The sequence below is a fragment of the Nipponia nippon genome, unplaced genomic scaffold (assembly GCF_047370975.1).
Source record: "Nipponia nippon isolate SJK-2023a ecotype South Korea unplaced genomic scaffold, ASM4737097v1 scaffold_25, whole genome shotgun sequence".
NCBI lineage: Eukaryota > Metazoa > Chordata > Aves > Pelecaniformes > Threskiornithidae > Nipponia > Nipponia nippon.
In genome coordinates, this window is record NW_028262342.1 from 3,220,973 (window position 1) to 3,242,275 (window position 21,303).

Here is a 21,303-nt window from a genome sequence, read left to right on the forward strand (position 1 = left end):
TGCCGGCGGAACCGGCCCGCAACCCCGCTCCCCGCCGCCACCGAGGGCCCGTGGAGGGACCGGGACACGCGGGGGGTCGGGACACGGGGGAGGGGGGACACGGGACCGGCGCGGCTGGGGCGGCGGCGGACGCCGGGGCGGGCTGCTCTTCCCCCGCCGGCGCGGCGGGTGGGTACGTGCCGGGGCGCACGGCTCGGCTCTGCCGCCGACGGCGGGGGCCCGGGGGGGCGGGAGGGGGCCCGCGTGGGCTGCCGTTGGGGCGCGCACGTGGCGCGGCGGGGGGCGGCGCTCGGCGGCGGCGGGACCGGACCGGACCGGACCGGACCCGGCCCAGCCCGGCCCGCCCTCCCTCCGCCCTCCCTCCGCCCTCCGCCCCTTATAACGGCGGGGGCGGGGGCGGCGGCACTTGGCCGGCGGCGGCGGCACACGCAGGTAGGGCCCGGCGCCGCGGCGGCCCACGTGGCGGGCCGGGGCCGGGGCCGGGGCCGGGGCCGGGGCCGGGGCCGGGGCCGGGGCCGGGGCCGGGGCCGGGCCGGGGCGGGCGGGCGGGCGGGGGCGAGCCAAGCCGAACCGGGCGGGGTGCCCGGGCCGCGGACCCCGGCTCCGGGAGCTCCGTGCGGTCCGGCACCCTGCGGTTCCGCGCAGCCCGGGGCCGCCGGGCACACGGGGCTGCGGCGTGGGCCGCGCTAACGGCGGGTCTCGGCTCCGCATCTGCGGCCGATCGTGCGTGGGCGCAGCCGGCGCCTCGGCGGGCCGCGGAGTTTCCCGCTAACGCCGGGCCGGGTGCCGGGGTCGCCGCTCCGGGCCCTCCGGTGCCGGCAGCCCGGAGGTGTGTGGGGACGGACGGACGGACCGTGTTTTGTTCCTGCTCTGAGGCGGCTGCGTGGGTGCGGGTCCCACGCGTGCCCTGCCCCGTCTGCGTGGGGAGTCACCGGGCGCTCAGCCCCCCTCCGCCCCGCGCCCTTGTCCCGGTCACCTCCCTCGGCGGGGCGCGGGCCCCGGGCAGCGCTGGGCCGGGGGCTTCGGGGGTCTCGGCCGGCTTCGGGGCCGGGGGGGGGGTGCCCTGCCCCGCTGGGCTCCTGGTCCCTCCGCCGTGGCCGCTGCCCGGCGAGTCTCGTCCCCTGGAGGGGGCCGGCGGGGACGGGGCGCGGCTGGCGCGGCCGCTCTCGGGCCTGTCTTTAGGGGCCCTGCGGGAGGGTCCGGCTTGCGGGTGGCCGATAGCGGTGGGGTGCAGGGGGAAGAGGTGGTTAACCAGAGTCTCTGGCACCCGATAAGAGAAGGGGAGCTCCGGGGAGGCGGCCGAGGTCCCCGGGAGCCGCGTGGGGAGCGTGTCCTACGAGCGAGGGTGGCTCGGCGACACGGGGGTGGGAGGGGGCCGTGCCCTTCCCCGCCGGGCAGTGTCCCTTGGGGCACGACTGGAGCCCTGGGCGACAGCTTGGGGACAGCACCGAGATGGGATGCTCGCGCTGGCCCTCGTGTGTTCCCTCTGAGCAGGCGTCCGGGAGCTGGACCTCGGCCTCTTGAAGCTGCTTGGGTGGGTGAGTTGCTAAAGTCCTGCCAGTGTCGTGATCGGCTGCTGGGGCCGGCATCTGCAGAGAGGAGGCTGCACTGAAAGAGCCCATAGGACCGTGCTCGAGCCGCAGGAGAGGCACCTTTTAATGCCCGTTTTTGTATTGCTCAGGGCGGAGGCTGCATGCACCGAGGTCCCCGACAGTGGTGCACGTGCCGAGGCGTACACCTGCCCTCAGGTGTGTAGGCAGGCTGGCACCCAGCCGGCGACGTCTTGCTGTGATGGGCAGCGGGAAGCTGGGACTGTTGGAGCTTGCTGGCAGCCGGTGCCAGCGAGGGGCTGTTGAAACACTCCTGGAGCTGACTGCTCCCGCAAAGCATCCCCTGCGGCTGGGCTCAGCGGGAGCTCGCCACGGCCTGGGGTCCTTGGAACTGCTCTGTGCAAAGCCCTGCGGCCTGTGGCAGGCGTTTGCTAGCGCCAGGATGAGATGCTCCGGGAGCCAAGCGGGGCCGGGTGGCAGCTGGGCTCCTGTGGAGGGTGAGGGGACCCCAGCAGACATGCTGCCAGGGTGCTTCACCCAGGGTGGGCGTCCCGGCTTGGGCCAGGGTCCCGCGGGTGAGGGATGCGCAAACGTGTCACGAAAGGGTGAGCAGTAACGCTTGTGGAATTGAAAGTTGACCCGAGCAAGAGGGATGAGCGTGAACGGGTGGATCACAAGGAAATGGTGGATAACCTGTAGCTGCAGTGGGAAAGGCGGGATTTGCGTCCTTCCCTGTGACAGCAAATTGCCTGAGTGCTGCGCAGCCCCTTCTGTGGGGCTCCCACCCCGCCCTGGGAGATCAGGCCCTTCCCATGAGGGTTACTGATGTTTTTGGGCTTTAAGTTTCTTCTGAGGAAAAAAGATGGGTTTTTTAGTTGCATCACAAGAAACCTGGAATCTAATGATACTGTTTTTGTGCTTTTCTGTGAGCCTTAAGCCTTTTTGTGGTGTGCAGGCATCCTATTTTCATGCTAAGTGAGGTAATTTAGTGCTGGCTGATTCTCCTGGGTGTCTTTGCTCTGAGGTTTTTTTGGCTGTGTCTAGAAGGAAAGGAGCAGGGCTGAGAAGTGGGCCAGTGCACGGAATAGCTGGTGCGTGCTGGGGATGGGGGGCAGACCCAGAGAAACCCCCAGAGCTCCTGTTTGGTGGCTTTGTGAGAAGGGGTTTTCTCAATTTTAGATTAATTGTTGGGGTGATGGATCTCTTAATTGCAAACAAGTGTTTTGCTAGTGTACCGCAGACCTCCCTGCCCCAGAGTCACAGGGGTGACTGTGGCTGCTCCTGGCCCCAGGGAAGGTGTGAAGCATCCTCCCCTGCCAGGAGGTGATTCCTGAAAAAGGTGTGAATGGTTGCATGTGCTTTCTGTTGGCTCCTATCTCATACAATTGGCCTGATTTATCTGGCAGCTAAGGTGGAAAATACCCAGTGACTTGCATGCTATTATTTTATATAACCTTTACGTGCACGTAGGCTAAGGAAGGCAAGTTGCATCCCATTAAGCACTACAGTGCTAATCTCATTGTTGCTCTTTTATGGCTTTTCCTATTTCCTTCTGTGGAATCAGCCTATAACAGTGACTTAAAGTGGGAGCCTCTCAGCAGTGGTGTCTGGATGACTCACTTTCAAATGTGCCCTTAAAGCTGCTGCAGTGTAGTTGTGCTGTAGCCAAAGAAAATTCATGTAGTTAATTCCTGAAACAGCAGCCACCTGGGTGCTGCTGGGTGGTTGCTGGGAGTCTCCCATCTCACCCCTGTATTGCCCTGGTTTGAGGGCTTTAACCAAGTGATAATATGGTGGTGGCTGGCAGCAAAGACAGCTCAGACTCTTGCTCTTAGGGAAGAGAGCGGCGGTTATGTTCTGACTGTGAACGGCTGTGACTTTCTGGGGTCTTGCAGCCTCCTGCTACCTTGCTCTGCCATGCCATCCAGAGTGGCTGCATCCCTGGCTGGTGGTGGGTGTGTCTAATGAAAGAATGCCGGTGCTATTTGGTACCACATTTTTCTCATTCTGAGGATTTCCTGGTGGGCACGGGGTGTCCCGGGAGCATTCCCAAGCACTACTGGTGTGGGGAGGCTCGGCTCTGCTCCCTGGCAGAGCATGGCTTGTGCTCAGGGTGGGACTGGGAAGCCCTGCACAGGGGCTGAGAGCCCCCTGTCCCCACCTGAGACTGGGGGGCTCGGCTGGCTGGGGGGGCTGACGGCCAGTGTTGCGGGAAGCCCTTCCCCTAGGGCTCTGTCACCACCAATGCCTTTGCTCCATCCCCAGTGCCTCTGAGCTGGAGGGATGGTACCGTGTACTCTAAGGGCTGCACTTTTTAAGCTTGTGCCTTTTGGGTGGGTCCCTTTAAACCTGCCTGTGAACCTTCCCAGCAAAGCTGAGCCTCTCACCTGTAGCTCCCCAGGGTGAAGCACTGGCAGAGCTGGGTTGGCAGCGAGATGGGCCATCAGTGCGCGGTGGGCAGCTGCCAGCCCCTGCTGCCTGGGATGAGCCGTCCTCTTGTGGGGCTGGTTAGAGAGGGGGCTCTGGGTGCTGGGCCTGGGGTTGAAGCTAATGTGAGCTTGGAGGACGCCCATAAGAGCTGCTTCACATAGTGTTCTTGTAACCTGCCTGCACACCCCTCCGGGTCCACCCACAGGGTTTTGGATCAGAGGGCTCCGGGAGAGCCGTGGCCAGGCTCTGATATAGAAATAAGCCAGGCTTTCTGCCTTGGCCTTGTTGATAGCTTGCTTAAGCTTGACTTCACACTTACTCTTACCAGTAAGACGCTTGCTCCTTGCTCAGACAGGCTGAGCATCAGTGGTGCTAATAACTGGGCACAGCAGCCCAGGATGGGAGCTTGACTGGTATCTGGCAGGCAGAAATAGCTGCCTGTCTTTCTGTTTGGTTGGTTGTTCCCCCCCAAAGCTCCTGACAAACCATCGCAATGTCCTGCTTCGCAAGGCGGCTCGCAGCGTTTGACAGCCTGTGTACCATGGCTGCTGTACTGGGAGCTGTCCTTGGGTGACTGGGGACTCTGTCCTCCAGAGAGACCTGTGGCGGGTGTCCAGGGACGGCCTCTGGCCCTGCCCGGGGAGTGCCGGCCGCCGGCGGGGTGAGTGGGCTGCTCCGTGCCTCTGCAGGCTGGGGCTCGCACCGGCGGCGGGGTGCAGCTGGGAGCTGGAGGAGGGCAGCTCTCCATGCTGCCTCTGCCAGCGCGGCCGCTGTGCCCCGTGGCGTCTGCCTGTCTGCGTGCCCAGGTTAGCTCACCGGGCTGGCAGACCGGGGCATGTCTGAGGGTGCGCTGGCCGTCCCCGGTGGGGAGAGGTGCTGAGCGGGCCGGGCTGCTTCTGGTGGAAACCTTGAGCTCGCCTGTGTGGGCTGCCGGCCTTGAGCAAACCCTGCCCGTGCCGTTGACCTCGCCTCACCCCGCAAGCAAACGCTGTGGCTGAGCAGGACTTCAATCAACTATTGTCTTGGTGCAGAGCCCTTGCAAGCGCTGGGGAGTCACGTAGGCCATGTGCCGCCAGGTTAAGCCCCGGCTATGGGTGCTTGCTGGAATTACAGCTCCATGCTTAATGCTATAAACCCACTTAAAACTGGTAAAAGTGGTGTCTCATTAGCTCATAACAATCTCTGTTTCATCTTGCTTCTGGCCAGAAAAAGGCCAACTTTGAAGCTATAAGGTGTCATTGGCTGTAAACAGCTCATGATTGCTAGCACCTCCATTTCCCCAGCAGTAAGTACGAGATCTCGGTTTAGTTTCAGGGACCAGAAGGGATGCTCGAGGTCTGCTGGCTCCCCACGTGGACAAATGTCCCACAGGGGTGGTTATGGCCCTGTGCTATCCCACCATGTGTTGAACCTGTCGCTGTGAACTGAGTTTGGGAGGCTGGGTTGGTAGGTGTGTTTCAGGCTCTCATTTGGATGATGCTTTGGGATGGGGCTGGTGGGAACAGGCACTCGACAGGCTCCCGGGGAGCAGCGTTCCCCCTCCTGCATCCCTCCTCTCTGCCGGGGGCTCGTGGTGGGAGCCCCCTCGGGGAGCGGGGTCTGGTGCTGCTGACAAGGGGCAGCTTTGTGCCCATCCTGCCTGGCCCAGGCGTTTCAGTGTTGGCGTTTGCTGGCCGAAGGCTGGGTCCAGCTGACAAAGGCATGAGGAGCCCAAATGGCTGCTGTACAGCAGGGTTGTCTCTGGGGATCTTGCTGCCACTGAGATCCCGCTCCAGGTGTGGCCGTGTCCCTCTCTGGAGCTGGGAGAGCACAGGAGGAGCAGATGGCTGGGAGCGGAGGCAGCCTGCCTGCAGCGGTGCTGGGACAAGCTGCCACGGACTTCACGCCTGGTGAGGAGGAGCATGCCAAGGTGCCGGGTGAGCCTCTGCCTGCGGTGGCTGGCACAGGGCAGCCCTGCCAGCCTGCGTGGGCTCCGGGGTGGCGATGGGCTGCGGGAGGAGAAGCTGGGGCTCTGCTGCCTGCCCTTCTCCAGCCTCAGCGCTGCCAGCCGCTCCAAGTTCCTGGCTCTGTGGGAAAGGTTTTGCAAACTGACATGGCAGCAAATGCCAGGTGAGCGTATGCCCGGAGTAGGAAAGCCTTGAGCTGGAGGGATGTGCGAGGGGAGGCAGAGGTGCGTGGTGCCCGGCACGGCCCCCTGCCTGGGCAGGGGATGTCCCTCTTCCTTTGACCCTGAAAAGGAGCGGTGTGAGGACACTTTCATAAAGGGTTTGCCCCAGAAATATTTTGTGGCATTTGCAGCGCTTTATAAATGTGAGCCTCTGTCTCTCCACTCTGGAGCCCTGCCAATCCGGGGCTTTTAAAAGCGCGGCAATTTGCCGCATTATGTAACTAAAAGTCTTGAAATCTTCCTGTTCCAGGCCCCTCCGGAGAAGGGATAACAGTGCTTGTGTGTAGGACCTAGGAGATGGAAAGTGTTTTAGTCCTCTGCGGGATCTGTTGGAAGATGATACAGTCCTTGTTGCCTAAGTAGCCTCAATTCGTGCACTCGCCATTGCTGGGCAGAGGAAGTTTGCTGCAGGCTACCCATTCCTGTGGAGTAGTCAAGACATTTATGGGGAGCAGATGTGATACTTGCAGTCATTACTTGGTCTCATCAGTCTTAATTACTGCAAATATGGTTATTTTATTTCCTAATAGGGCAAACTGTAGCTGGCTGCCTGGCAGCTGTGAATTTGATTTCCAAACACATCTTACATGTTGCAGCTCTTCCAAAACAGAGCTGTAAATGTCATAACTACGTTCGTGTTTTTTTTTTTCCTTTTTGCAAAGGGGAGGGAAGCTTTCCAATTGAACTGGCTGCCTTACATGTGCTTCTTTTCTCTCTCGTTTGAAACTACTGTGTGGGGGCAAGGAGGAAATCAGCAAGAAGCCTTAATGCGGTTGAAGAAAGAGCTTTCTAAAACTGGTCTTTCTTAATAAGGATTTTCAATGAGTCAGGGAAAAATGTTGTGGCATGCAGAACTCATGTAAACCCTCTGGCGTCAGGCTTTGGGAATCTTGCTTCATGGTCTCAAACCTTGTTCAGTTCAAGGTTTTTCCCTGTGCCTCAGCAAGGCAAGAGAGGTCATGTCTAACCCACCAAAAGTCTTTTATTTTATAGAGATGCCACCTGAGCACCTGCAGAAGGAGGAATGCTGCTTGCAGGGAAAGAAGAAATAGATGACCCAAGCTGCAGTAATTTCGGTGCAGTTGAGCTCATCAGGAGCAGTGGAAGAATTAAACCTCTGTGTGTGTCTCAGGAGCAAAAGGGAAAAATCCCCAACACCTCATCAGCACCCCCCAGCTTTTGCTTTGGATAGCTTTAATTGCCAGTAATTTTAATTAGTGCTAACAAGTAGATTGTATTCCTTGCTTGTAGTTTTTATTGCCAGCACCTGGTAGTCTCATCTTTTAAAAATGTTTCAGACAAATCAGTCTAGTTAATGATGCTTTAAAGTTGACTGAATGCTGTGAAAGCTCAGTATGACTCAAAGCAAGAGGTGGCTGGAAACTCCAGTGTGCAGCCTGTGTGGGAAAGTGATGTTAAGCAAAACCCAGTGTTCATACCGGCTTTTCAGAAAGAGCATGAACAGGCGGCTGTGCTGCTCCCCATACCAAGAGGCCAAAGGTACATGGTGAGCCTCTGCGCAGCCTGGCACTTTCCTCCCCGACTGCCGGTGGGGGCCGTGGGTGCGTGCTGGCTCCAGGCTCTGCCGTGGGGGCCTGCCTGCAGCCGGACCCCGCTGGTGTGGTCTCGGCTGGGTGTCGGATGGGCCGCTCGGCACAGCTGCGGTCCCCGGGGGTCCGAGAGAGGAAATCAGCTTCTCTAGCTCCTGGGCATAGTTCAGCCGCGGACGTGCCCGGGGTAGCGTCTTGTAAATGATTCCTTTGTTGGAGCAGCCGGGTGGCTCGGATCTGCTCGTGATGGTCATGTGTCGCCCTGGCCGGGATGCAGGAAAATACCCCACCAGCGAAAAAATCGGTGTCTGGGTCGGCCTAAACCAGTCTTAAACAGCTTACAGAAACTGGCCTCCTGTACTTTGCTTCCTCTTGTCCCGCGTGGGTCCAAGACATCACCTGAGTGCGTCCAGGTGTCGGGTGGCTCTGGCAAACCCGGTGCTGTATCAGGTAACTTTGCTGCCTGTGCCTCTGGTGCCGGGTGGGAGCGGGGGGCTCCCCACGGCTCGGGGCTACCGGCTGCACTTCAGCTGGGACGCCTGGATCCTGGCCTCGGATCTGTACCAAAGTGACACGGAGTGGGCGCCTGTGGTACTGTGTGGCGCGCTGAGGGCACGAGGGGACATGCCGGGTAGATGCTGGTATGTCAGCAGCCGTCGATGAGATGGTAATCGCTGTGAGCCTGAACGGATGCATGCTATAAATAGGAGGTTGCACCTCTCCGCGCTAGCACGCTGTTTTGAAGTTGTTGCTGTGCCTGGTGTGACCCGATGGAGCTCTGGAGAAAGCTCTCCTGCTCGAAGGTGGCTTTTTCTTCAAGTGGAAACCTGAACAGCAGAGCAGAGAATTGCAGAGCAAGGGGTGGGCTCTGGAAAAGGAGCCCGATGTCCCCACCTTGGCTGATGGTGCTTAACATGGGCGGGGGGGGGGTGTGTGTGTGTGTCTCTGGCTGCGGGGCTGGGGAGGGCCACGGGGTGTCAGAAAGCGTCTTCTAAAATCTGCGGGGGCGCACAGGAGTTCTGGGGACTGTAGCAATTCCTGTTGCTTTGCATATTGTAAACCATGTCTGTGAGCAGCTGCCCTGGTTGCGTTTCCTCCCTGGGACGGCTTGTGCCACTCTCTGCTGCCTGAAGCAGCCTTATTTTTTGAGTAACTGCAGCTCCAGGGTGTGATCCAGCTGTGCAGCAGCTGCAGCATGGAGAAGGCATGAGCAGCCCGACCCTGCCGGTCTCCACATTATTCCAAATCAGCCTTTCCCTGCTCGGCCTCTCTAAGGGGATTCCACACTTGAGCAAGCCTGGATGACATTTCCCCATCTATCTTGTTTTCTAATACCTTCTGGTTTTGAGCTTTTAAGGTGAATTGTTTTTACACTTGGGTGCTTTCGTGAAACCTGCCGTAGCCTTTTCAGTGGGGGAGGAGGGGTTGACTGCAGCTGGGTTGGGGGTACCCTGCTGGGGCCAAGCCCCCGGGGAGCTGGGCTCTGCAGGGCTGGGGCTGCTCCGGGCGCACCCACCTCCCCTCCCTGGGCCATGCTAGCAGCGCGGGAGCCTTCCCCGGTCACTGCTCAGGCTAAGTTTAGCCACAGCCTGTGACCTTCAGGGCCGGCCGGGCTGGCGGGTGTGCTGTGACACCTGCCTGCTCTTTCTTTGCTGAAATGGAGGTGTCCTGGCTCATGCGTGTGGATTTATTTAGCCTGGTGTGTCTGCATTTAATAACCTGGGTGTGCTGCTCCTGCTCCGGGTGGCCTGAGGCTTCCTGAGATTTTGCAGTGCACCGGGGTGGTGCTGGGATCGCACTGCTGGAGAAGCTGCAGGGGCTCTGTCCCAGGCAGGTGAGCCCCGACCAGACCGGCCGCTGCCCTGCTCAGCCCTCCGCAGGTCCAGCCCTGCACTGCCCACTTCACCGCTGTGCCCTGGCTGCTGCTGGCAAGGGCATTGCCTGCCCTTTTCAGCCTAGGACAGGGTATTATATCTTAACTTTGTTGCTTATAAATACCTGCTGGCTAGGGCTCTTAAAGGCCAGCCGCAATCTGAGCATGTGTTTTGGGATGGCCTTATGAGGCCAGTGTGCTGGCGAGCCCCGAGTGCTCGCCTCTCGGATCGGTCTCCTGGCGGTGGTCTGGGGCACGGGTGCTGTGCCAGCCTTGTGAGCAGGGCTTGAGCCGTGCCATTGCGTGCCAGGGAGCGGGGATGCAGCCGTCTGCTTTCAGCTGAGGCAATACTTTGTCCTTTGCAGATCTTTGAACCCCAACTGAGTCATCGCCAACTTGGTTCAAGATGCCACCGGCCATCGGAGGCCCTGTGGGATACACTCCTCCTGAAGGAGGATGGGGATGGGCTGTGGTCATTGGAGCCTTCATCTCCATTGGGTTTTCCTATGCCTTCCCCAAATCCATCACCGTGTTCTTCAAAGAGATTGAAGTCATCTTCAACGCGTCCAGTAGCAAAGTCTCATGGATCTCTTCCATCATGCTGGCTGTTATGTACGCAGGAGGTAAGTGGACTGGAGGCAGCAGTACACATGCTCGTGCATTGCAGTACAGGACACGGCTCTCCTGCTGGGTCTGATGGTTTGCACCTTGCTGTAGCGATGACAACCAAAACTTTGCTAGAGGTTGGAATTCTCTCCTTATGTGAGAGCAAAACTTCCCTTAGTGAGTTTGCTTGAAGGAGGTTGCTCAAAAAGTTCTATTTAATGCCCAGAATGCAAAAACCGGGTTAATCTGTCCTCCTCTGCAAAGCTGTAAGTAAAATCTTTCCGGGGAATTACGACTTGTGTAATTCTGCCCTTGTCCTTGTTACAGTGTGCTGTGGACGCTGTGTCTGCTTCCAGTGCCTGCCCGAAGGCCAGGGGAGCTGCTGTGCCATGCATAGGACCCCGCTCATGGGGGGCTTATCTTTTAGAGAAGACATTGTTTTTTAAATTTTTTGAGTCCAGTGAACAGTGGCTGTATCTAGGGATCTGTCCCCGTTTTCTGGTCAGCTCTGATGGCTCAGCTGTGCTCTGGAGTGCCCTGAAACCTGGCGCTGCCTGTTCTTCCTCGCTGGTGCCAAGCAGTGCCGTAGGCAGCTTGTGCTGTGTGAGGGTGGCAGTGTGCACTGGCAGCACAGAGACATGAGCAGAATAAAGCAAAACGACTTAAACTGAAGTAGCTCCCCCCCTCCATCCTTCAGAAGCTGCTTCTTGGAGTCTCTTAATCCCCAAGCTGTGTGCTTTATGCTTGTCTTTAACTGGCGAGGAGCAGGCAGAGTGATGCACTCCCGGCCCTCGTCTTGCTGGTTTCCAGACCCCGGTGTCTCGTACCCGCCTGCAAACGCAGCTTTGCACTGGGTTGCTCAGCTGAAAGAAACTCTTATTGGGAGCCTGCTGTTGTGTCCACTTCAGAGGAAAATCGGAGCTTGTACCACTGCCATCCCCAGCTGGCGAGCTGCCCACGTCCTCGTTGCATTTGTGCATCGAAAGGAGCTGATGTCGGTGCCCAGCTAGGCATGAGGCTTTTGCTTTGGGGGAACAGACTCTGCTTTGTCCTCGCTCAGCTAGTGAAGCGACCAGCACATTTCCCTGCTCCGATGTTATAACAAGCTTGTAAACTGTGTAACTGCCTTAATGAGACTCAATCTGGGCCATTCCTCCTCTCCTAATAGCTCAGAGCTGGTTCCTCTGGGCACCCTGGGGGCAGCACTGCCTGGAGCTGCCTGGCAGCTGGGGTGAGAGCTCCCTCCTCCAGTCCTGGGGTTGTCCCCCTGTCCCCCTCCCTCCATGCTGACACTCTCTCCTGCTCCCCTTGGACTGTTGCCATTAAATCTCAGCAGCTTGCCGGTCTTGAACTGCTTGCCTGTAAGCCGGTGGCAGGGATGCTGAAGGTACCCCAGACCTGCCCAGGTGCATCCCCTGCCTGCCAGAGCACAGGAACATGCTGCTGCCCCACTCCCTCCTTCCAGGGCTCCTGGAGCCTGGGCCGAGACCCTTTGTGGGGTCTGAACCGCTCTGGAGCGGTCACAGCGTGCATCCTATTCTCCCCATCCCGCAGGGCACCTTCCCGCAGGAACTGCGTGCTTGCTTGGAGGCAAAAAGAGTAGCTCATGCTCTGGCAAAACATCCTGGGCTGATGGTATCTTGCAGAGCTGGGGTAGCTCCTGTCCTGGGCAGGGCTGGGGGCGGTGGAGCAGCACGTCCTGCAGCCCCATGCAGTCACCATCAGGGTACACGAATGTAATGATCTCAAATGCCCCTTTCTCAGCTCCACATTAGGATTAGGGAGGACTCTGGTTCCATTACTTATACTTTTTTCACAGTGTGAATAATCAAAATAGACCAGCTAACATTTGGTCAGAAATGCTTCATGTGAATCTATAAAATAGGAGTGGGTGTGAATTCTTTTTTTCTTTTAATTATAAAAAAATAGAGGGTGGAATTGCCACTAGGGTACATGGTGCTGCCCAGCCGGGCGGCTTCCTGCTAGCTGCCCTTGGAGCCTGCTGCTCTGGGCTGGATTTCCCGGAGGAAAGGCTGCTGCCGCCTCTAGACTCTGTCCAGAGGCATCACGTTTGCCAAGTTCAAGGTACAGGTTTTGCAAAGTGCTGAGCTCTCTGTGGGGAAGCGTGTGGGGCTTGGGGTGATGTGGCAGCCCCCGGGCACTGCTGCTGCCTCTCATGGCACCGGGGCCATGGCCCCTTCCCGATGGCATCAGGTTGGAGCCGCTGGCGTGGGCTGCTCTGGCTGGCCCGTAGGCACCGTGCCAGCTGTGGAGAGTGGGATGCTGTGGGGCTGGGGGCAGCCTCTGCAGTAGCTGGGCTTCTGTAACCTTCTCCAGGCTTTGTTTAAACTGGGCAAAAAGGTCAAGTAGTGTCTGAGGACCCATGAATAACATGTTGACAACCTTGCTATCTGTTAATGGCAAAACTAGGTCTGTTAATATTCAATGGATGTCCATTCAGTTTATTTAAATACATTTTAGTGTCTGTAGAGCCGGTGCTTTGCAGTATCTAATCACTGTTTGCTTTGGATTAAAGCTCTTGATAATGAAGCACTTAAAAGGCGGGTGTGCAGAGCAATTGGGCTCTTCCTACCTAGAGGTAGCAGTGAAAACAGAAGCACCTCTTCTCCCCGGGGCTCCCTGCAAGCCCTCGGGGAGCTTCGCCTGTGCCCATTGAAGCTGTTTCTTCACAGCTTTGTCTGGTCTCCGTCAGAAACCTCTCGCTGGAGATGGGCGGTTGCCACACACTTGCTTTGCTGCTGAGACCTCAGCCCATGGTGGGCAGGCGGGTGGCTGGGGGGCAGGGCCCCCAGCGCAGAGCACTGTGCGGGACAGGTGGCTTCACCCTGTCCCAAACCCCTGTCCCCGGGGGGTGGCTGGTGCCCCGGCAGCTCCCAGCTTAGCCTGCAGAAGGCTGCTTGCTCAGAGAAGCTGCAGGTTTCTGCAGCCATAAACGGCCTCTGGCCCTCGGCAGAAGCTGTGGCGTGCTGGCGCTGGCTGGAGGCTCACTTCCCTGGCTGGGGTCCTGTGTGTGCTCTATCCAAATGTCACTCTTATCTCCAGCTGTCTCTGATCCTCCTGTCCTTTCCCCTTACCCCAGTTCCCTCCCTGGGTGAAGTGTCACTGTGTGAAAGCTGGAAGCCTGTGGCAATAAACCTCTTGTGTGCTTGTGTGCATCTGTCTTGTCTCTTGTGCAAAGATAACTTGTCTCTGGGCATATCTCCTTCGACTTCCTAGGTCCCATCAGCAGCATCCTGGTGAACAAATACGGCAGCCGGCCCATCATGATCGCTGGTGGCTGCCTCTCCGGGTGTGGGTTGATTGCAGCCTCTTTCTGCAACACGGTGGAGGAGCTCTACTTCTGCGTTGGGGTCGTAGGGGGTAAGTGGTGGCTCTGCCCTAACGGGGCTGCAACAGAGCTAAGGCCTCTCCTGAGGCAGCAAGAGGAGCAACTTAAACCCAGTAATTATTAGGGAATGCCTATGATGAATTTGCATAAATCCTGATTCCTGTTACATATTCTAATAAGAGATGACCCCAGTGACATAACGTGGGGAGACCATCCTAGTGACTGTACACAGGACTAGTATTTGGTACTGAGAATAGAGAGCATCCGTTGTTCCTGCCCTGGGCTGGGGTTGTGCCCCACCAGTCGACGTAAGGTTTGTCACGAGCCGGGGCGGTTTTCCCCTTCTGGCTCCCGAATTCCTGCGTGTGGCTTCGCCGCTGCCCTGGTGCTTCCTCCCAAGTCAGCAGTGGGGGACGAGTGCTGCTCTTGCAATCAAGAAAGTTAATACAGCCAAAAGAGCTGTGAAACCCCACTCGTCCCACCAGCCCTTCTGCTGGTGCTGCTGGCTTGTGGGGTGGTCGAGCTCTGAGCCCCTTGTCTCTCCTCTCCTTCAGGCCTCGGACTCGCGTTTAACTTGAACCCAGCCTTGACCATGATTGGCAAGTATTTCTTCAAGAAGCGTCCCCTGGCTAACGGGCTGGCAATGGCGGGCAGCCCCGTGTTCCTCTCCACCCTGGCGCCCGTGAACCAGCTCTTTTTCGGCATATTTGGCTGGCGTGGCAGCTTCCTCATCCTCGGTGGTCTTTTGCTGAACTGCTGCGTCGCCGGATCCCTGATGAGGCCCATAGGCCCCAAGCCAGATCAGCTGAAGAAAGAGGCTGCTAAGGAGGTGCTGCAGGAAGCTGGGAAGGCAGTGAAAAAGGACGATGGTGACACCAGCACCGACCTCATCGGTGGGAAGACCAAGAAAGAGAAGAGCACGTTTTTCCAGACAATCAACAAATTCTTGGACCTGTCCCTGTTCACGCACAGGGGCTTCCTGCTCTATCTATCGGGCAATGTGATTATGTTCTTCGGGCTGTTCACTCCCTTGGTCTTCCTCAGCAATTACGCGAAGAGCAAGAAGATTGCTAATGAGTCTGCAGCCTTCTTGCTCTCCATCCTGGCCTTCGTAGACATGGTGGCCAGACCTTCCATGGGACTGGTGGCAAACACCAAGTGGATCAGACCCAGAGTCCAGTATTTCTTCGCCATCTCTGTGATTTACAACGGGGTGTGCCACCTCTTGGCCCCCATGTCCACCACCTATGCCGGCTTCTGCATTTATGCTGGCTTCTTCGGCTTTGCCTTCGGCTGGCTGAGCTCAGTCCTGTTTGAGACCCTGATGGACCTGGTGGGAGCGCAGCGGTTCTCCAGCGCCGTTGGTTTGGTGACCATCGTGGAGTGCTGCCCTGTGCTTCTGGGACCCCCTCTGCTAGGTAGGGCGGGCTGTGCCTGGGGAGTTCTACCCATCCTGCCCAGCCTTGCTTGAGCGGCGGCAGGTCCCCCCGAGCCGTGGGCAGCCCTCGGCACTGGGGCAGGGGCTAGGGGGGCAAGCACTGGCCCTGAGGCCACCCTGGCATCTGAGGGATGGCTGAGGAGGTGGAGGCTGAGCTCCTGGTGCAGGGTGGGTGAGCAGGGGTTGGAGGAATAAAGGCCTGAAGCTGAGGGTGATGGGCTTGGGCTGCTCTTGAGAACATCTCCACAACCTGGAGCAGTTCTGGGGGTATCTCACTAAGCTGTCCCCTCTCTGTCCTTCAGGGAAGCTCAATGACATGTACGGTGACTACAAGTACACATACTGGGCCTGTGGGATCATCCTCATTGTCTCTGGGATCTACCTCTTCATTGGGATGGGCATCAACTACCGCCTGGTGGCAAAGGAGCAGAAGGCGGAAGAGAAGGTGAAGAACGAAGGGAAGGAGGAGGAGACCAACGTCGACGAGGCTGAGAAGCAGAAAGAGGCAAACAACGACATGGCCCCCTCGCCTCAGAAGAGCGCGGAGGATGGTGTCAAAGAGGAGGAGAGCCATATGTGAGGGACCGGTCTCAATCCCGGAGTGTCGGGGAAGCGCCGCTGCTCTGGTGCAGTGGCTGGGACAGTGCTCCGCTGGCGCTGGGCAGCCGTGAGAAGTGTTTAAACCAGGTGTTCATTTTTAACCAGGCTCTGAATTGTCTTTCCATCTGTGTTCAACAAAGGTAACGGGGCTACACACGCAGTATCCTTGTGTGTCGGGGGGCAGGGGGGCTTTTTATAGTCTGGCTTTTTAACAGTAACATGAATGTACTAATACGTGCCTTACAGTCTTCATATCTAGCTGAATCTGGATGAGCCTTAACTCTAAACTGTTTTAGCTCTGTATTGTGCTGGGGGGGGCGGGATGTGTGTATGTGTGTTTTTTGGGGAGTTTTGTTGTTAAAAAGCCATATAAAGCAGGATACTGGATTTATTGAAGCATGACAGGCTTCAGGGCCGGCCCCGGATGAATACTGCTTCACACGCTTCTTACCGCAGGCCCTCCGCGGAGGGGGAGATCCGGGCACAGGGCAGGGTGGTCTTCGGCTCCTGTGCCGGGTGCCTCCTGGCTCTGTAGGTGGTCTTTAGGTATGTTTTGAAAACACTTTAGCTACTGTAGTTCTTTAAAATTCCTCTTTCGTAGTTGTGCTCTCATGGGATATTCAGGCTGGAGAAGGATGGCTGTGGTTCAGGTTGGGCAGCGTCGCCCACTCCGGGGCCATGGCAGCCCCTGTGTGCCCGGCTCCTGCAGCCAAGCCCTCCGTGGGAAGGGCTGGGGTCCCCCCTGCCCCCCGACTCTGCCCTGGCGGTGCCTCTTCTCAGACTGACCCAGACCCCACTGACTGGGTAATGTGAAACGGGTGCGAATGCCAGGGCTCGGCTGGTGGTGCTGGGTCAGGGTGCTGGGGTGGGTTTCCACCGGAGCATCCCTGTGCTGATCCATCCCACCCAGATGGGTGTTTCGGGTGCCTGACCCTGGGCAGAGCAGAGGGGGCAGGTGGAGATGGTACATCCCTGAGACAGGCCTTCTGCTTTTGCTCTTTTATCTTTTAGAGAAACCTCTTTTACTTGCTTCTGTTCAACTGAGATCTTAAGGCGGTGGATGCCTAACCACTCACATCTAGTACATGTAAGGGGGAGGAAAGAATTTGTATGTATTTATTTTTTATTTTTTAGGCTGGAAAATATCTCAATGTACGTGGAGCAGGTTAATGGCTCTCAAGTTCTATAAATGTTGATCAGAAATCATGTAAGAGGTTGAGGGTTTTTTTTTTTCAAATAAACTTTTTTTTTTACAATTTACCCATCAAATCTTGAACTTCTTTCCTAGAATCACACTTCTGTGTGCCAGAGGACATCTCTTTTGGGTCAGTTTTTGGGAGAGGTGAGTGGGGCTGTGGCAGAGCCTGGGTCTCCACCAGCCGCTGCAGCACCCCAAGGCTCCCGCTGAGCGGGTCCCACCGACTGAAAGCTGCTCCCCATTGAGATGCCCCTTCCCTGCCCTCTTCTCACCTCCTCAGCTGCAAGAGGAGGCTTTGGTTGGGGTTTGGCATGGTCACAGCTGAGTCTTCCCGTGCACTCTGGTTTCAGAAATGTTTCTGTTCCCCTGCCCGTCTTTACAAGATGCCTGTGAAAGCCTTGAGATCCCTCTTTCTTGCGAGTGTGATAGACACGCACTTAAATGTCTGTTTCGTGAGTGACGGGTGGACTCTCCTGTCTGTCTGTCCCCGCTGCCTCCCTCCACGAGCTGAGCAGGGCCACGGCTGTGGGCCTGGCACTGACGGCGGCCAAAACCAAACGGGGGTAAATGAAGGTCCTCCTGCCTGAGCTGCCCTGGGGTCCCCAGAGCCCCTGGTCCTGCGGCTGCTCTCCTTGTGCTCCCTCGGCTACAGGGCCACTTGGGGCTTCATTTGGGTCCAAATCTCACAGAAAGTAGGCCAGGATGTTTTTATGCTGTAGAGTAACTTTATAAAGCCAACAGAGTATTTCGTACAAAAGGATTTTGTAGTACAGTGGTGAGCTGTGATACTGTAAAGCCAAGTAACTTTTCATAAATGCAATAAGGGGTTCATGTTGCAATAAATCAACCCTAAGGAGCTGCCTGTGTTTCTGTAGGTACAGACAAGCTGCCAGCCCTGCTCTGCTCCCTTCCCTGTGTGGGCTGGTGTTTTCTGGGGTGCGGCAGGGTGCTTGGCTGCTCTGGGCAGGGGGCTGTGGTGGTGGGAGCCACCCAGCGCTGCCCATGGCTCCGTTGAGAGGAGCCTCAGTCCTCTGCAGTGAGAAATCCTCAGCCTCCGCTCTCCCAACCTCCCCTGGCCCCTGGGCAGGCGCTCTGCTGTCTGCCCTGGGCTGCGGTACCACCGCAGCTGACACGGGTGTTACCGTAACCAGCCCTGCCAGGGCAGGGTGCCAGTCCCTTCTAAGGAAAAAAATGCTTAAATCATTTCCTGCTGCTTAAGACGTGGCCGGCTGGGAACACTTCAGTAGTAAATCCTCAGTTGTTTTCTAAGGGTGGCCTCTGTGCTCTGTCCCCTCTGCGATGTGCTGTTTGGAGCTGGGTGTCAGCCCTGTCTTGGCTCCTAGGATCCATGGCTGTGGAAGTGCAGCTGAAGGAGGAAGGTGTGCGTGGGTTCAGGAGGACAAACTTGCTCTTGCCCTGTATTAAGCTATAAAGTGACTCAGGCTAGAAGTCATGTAATTGCCTTGCTTGTAAGGGCAGAGCACGGGGGCCCTCGCTGCAGGGCTGGCACTGCAGCAGGGTGCAGACTCTGCCCTGCGGCAAGCCTCTCCTCCCACAGCAGCCAGGCCGGGAAGGGGCTGTCTCTGCCCCGTTCCTCCCTCACGGCTCAGCTTGCAGAAGGAGCAGGGCTATATTTAGTCACGTTATTTCTGCGAGTGAAGGTTATCTACAGGGCTGGGAAGTACAAGAGCGGTGCTTGGCTCCCAGAGCCCCTCGCTGTTCCCTACCCATAAAGTAGGAGGTAAAATAAGCCACGGGGCATGGTGTAACTGGTGGGAGCCCTGGCTTTTGCTATGGTGGTGGGTGAGTGGATGCTCAAACCAGTCCTTGGTGCCTTCAGGGAGGTGCCACTCTGTGAGAGCCTGTGTTGCAGGGCAATCCCTGTGGGCTGAACCCAGGGGACTGCTTAACTACAGCAGGCTGGGACCTGCTGAGATGATACCTCTGCAAAGGGCCACAGAAAGCCCATGGGGACGTGGTGCTTCCCCACGCCCCAGGCCAAGAGGTCCTGGTGGCAGCGGATGAGCAGTGGGCATTGCCGGCCAGCCCCTGCGGATTGCAGCACTCTGGAGCCAGCCCCCCTGAGTTATTGCACAGATTTCCTTTGCACACTCCACCAGGCCCTCTTCCTTCCTCCTGGGGGTAGCAAAATAAAATTCTCTTCATAGCAGGCAGAATTGAGGAAATACTTGGGAGCTAATTCCCATGCAGTTTGTTTTCCCAAACATCTGAGGTTGCTGGCCAGAAATGCTTGGCAGTGGCCGGGGGGGGGTTGGGAGCTCCCAGAGGAGCAGGCGGTCGTTCTTGCTGCCGGCCGGGAACCACTGCCAGCTGCTGACCGCCGGCAGCAGCCCCGGCTGGCTGCTGGTGCAGTGGCGCTGCCAGGGAGAGCCAGGTAGACCCAGGCTGCGGGCTGCCCTCCTTCCTTCTCTTCTTCCCTCTTTTAGGGAATTTGGGGGATGTGGAGGGAGGTCACTGGGTGACCCCCTGTGGATGCAGGGGCTGTGGAGCTGCTGCCACCTCTGCCCTGGTGTTGGGGCATCCTCCGCCTCACTGGCAGCTGCCCAGGTGCACCCCAGCCCCACGGGTGCCCTGGGCCCACTTTGCCTTTCTGTGGGGTGGGAAGCTCTTACTGTGATGCCCGTGGTACGGCGAGGGGCCAGGGCAGGCAGGGGAGAGGGCAGCCCTGCATGCGCAGATGTTCCTGGCCTCCCGAAATGGCCTAATCCTCCCCACAATGCGGCACAATCCCCTTCCCGCTGAGGGGGGAGCCCGGCTGCAGAGCTCATTCATGTGACAAGCATGAGGAGGGAATCTGGGTCCCTGCCCAGCTCCCGCTCTGCCTGGGAAGTTTATTCAGGTTTTTTGGGAGATTTGGGTTCTGCTGAGTGTGCAGCTCCAGCCGAGCAGTCAGGGCTGCTGCTCTGCAAACAACGCTGCCGTTCCCAGCCGCCCGTGAAGGCAATGGCCCGGGCGGTGCTGAGGCGAGTGCTGTGCTGGGGAAGGGAGGGCAGCCGTGGGGAAAGGTGACTCTGTCCCACGGTGTGGGCTGCCCAGGTGGGTGTGCAGAGCCCGGGCTCGGCCGCAGCGGGAGGCAGTGAGTGCCCACCCCGGCTGGGACAGGGGCAAGGAGAAGCGGCGGGGTGGCCATTGCCGGCTGCCACCTTGCTGCAGGCGGGTGCATCCGCAGTACCCACCTCCGCTCCCGCAGAGGCTTTGAGATGAACCGTGGCTGCAGAGATGCTTCCTCCAGCATCACCAAAACCCCTCCAGCTTGCAGCTGAGGAGCAGGAGGAACCCACAGGAGGAACTCATGGCTCTTGGGAAGTCTTCCTCCTCCTCTTCCTCCTTGGGCCATCCACGGGACAGGGCTGGCTCTCTGCCAGCCTGCACCGGTGCAGCGAGTGCCCCTGTTCAGCCCTGACGTTGGCCTGGACTCCGCAGCCCTGCACGGGCAGAGATGGGCAGGACCGGGCAGACGGCCATGGCCACGGCTGCGTGCTCAACTTTGCTGCCTGCTCTGGGCTCTGGGGGGAAAAGCAACAGCCCCTTAATGTACGAGCAAAGCAGCATTACGGGAGACAGATAATCAATTGCTACAAGATGATCATCAATTATTTTCACTGCACTTTATATTCTGTTAATGAGAGCCCTTTGCCGGTGTCATGGAGCCATTATGGGGGAGGTGAGTGATGCTCGGCTGCTGCACGGCAGTGAGAGGTGACTGCAGGACGCAGCGCATGCCCTGGGGTGGCTCCCATGGGGCGGATGGGCTGTGTTCACTGCAAACACTGCCAAGGACAACCTCTGCTGTACTTTGCCCGGGCTTTTTCCCTGGGTGGACCAGAGACCTTTGCTCTGCTTCATGCAAATTGTGGCGTCCTCGTGTTACTCAGGTGCAGCCTGGAGAACAGCCCCGAGGTCTGGGGACACGTGGTGCTGCCCAGGCAGGGGCTGGGATGCCACAGTCGGGGTGCCCGCAGGGTGCTCGGGGTGGCTCCGGGCCAGCGTGGAAAAGGAGGTTTTTGTGCAAAAAGCTGGCTGGAGGCACACAGCGGGCAGGCTGGTCCTGTCTGCGCTGCGTGCTGTGACTGCGCACAGAGGGAAGAGGCTGCATCGGCCCCGTGATGGGCCCGGACACGTCCTGAGCACCGCAGGCTTTCTGTGGTGCTGGCTGATGGCTGCTGCGCTGGCAGCCGGGAGGTGCCCACAGCCACTGGGGCCAGTGCCTTGGCCAAATGCCTGTCTGTGCCTGGAGCTGTGCCCTCTGCCCTGCCTGTCCTGAGCCCCAGCATGCGGTGGGAGCAGGAGGAGATGCTTGTGGCCACCCTGGACCCTGCTGGGTCCAGGAGGAGGGAGCCACAAGGCCGGCTTCCCCAGGCACACGGGGACAAGCTGATTTACCCTGCTGTACATCAGCAGAGCCTCCTGGGGCCACAGTGCAATGCCTGGCGCTCATCCCTCTTGGGCTGTCAGCATCTCAACAGTGGCTTTTATTGCTGTGCTGCCCTGTGACGTTTGACTGTGGCTTGATATGAATTT

General features: G+C 58.3%; 1 protein-coding gene across 3 annotated transcripts; it reads left to right on the forward strand.

The window, feature by feature from the left end:
* The first annotated feature begins 283 nt into the window (after nucleotides 1–283).
* On the forward strand, nucleotides 284–16,823 carry SLC16A1 (solute carrier family 16 member 1). Of its 3 annotated transcripts, none has more exons than XM_087762302.1 (5): nucleotides 284–432; nucleotides 9,936–10,193; nucleotides 13,414–13,557; nucleotides 14,080–14,943; nucleotides 15,266–16,823. In XM_087762302.1, exons 2-5 carry the CDS (start codon nucleotides 9,977–9,979, stop codon nucleotides 15,541–15,543), a joined length of 1,503 nt encoding a protein of 500 aa, XP_087618428.1. In that variant the 5' UTR covers nucleotides 284–432; nucleotides 9,936–9,976; the 3' UTR covers nucleotides 15,544–16,823. The 3 variants fall into 3 exon arrangements, with proteins under 3 accessions (XP_087618428.1, XP_087618430.1, XP_087618429.1); XM_087762304.1 differs by lacking the exon at nucleotides 284–432 and adding an exon at nucleotides 714–829; XM_087762303.1 differs by lacking the exon at nucleotides 284–432 and adding an exon at nucleotides 7,997–8,147.
* Nucleotides 16,824–21,303: the final 4,480 nt, after the last annotated feature.

Coding starts and splice junctions, on each gene's coding strand:
- SLC16A1 (XM_087762302.1), top strand. CDS start 9,977: ATGCCACCGGCCATCGGAGGCCCTGTGGGATACACTCCTCCTGAAGGA. Junction 13,558..14,079: donor CTGCGTTGGGGTCGTAGGGG/GTAAGTGGTGGC, acceptor CCTCTCCTTCAG/GCCTCGGACTCGCGTTTAAC. Junction 14,944..15,265: donor TCTGGGACCCCCTCTGCTAG/GTAGGGCGGGCT, acceptor TCTGTCCTTCAG/GGAAGCTCAATGACATGTAC.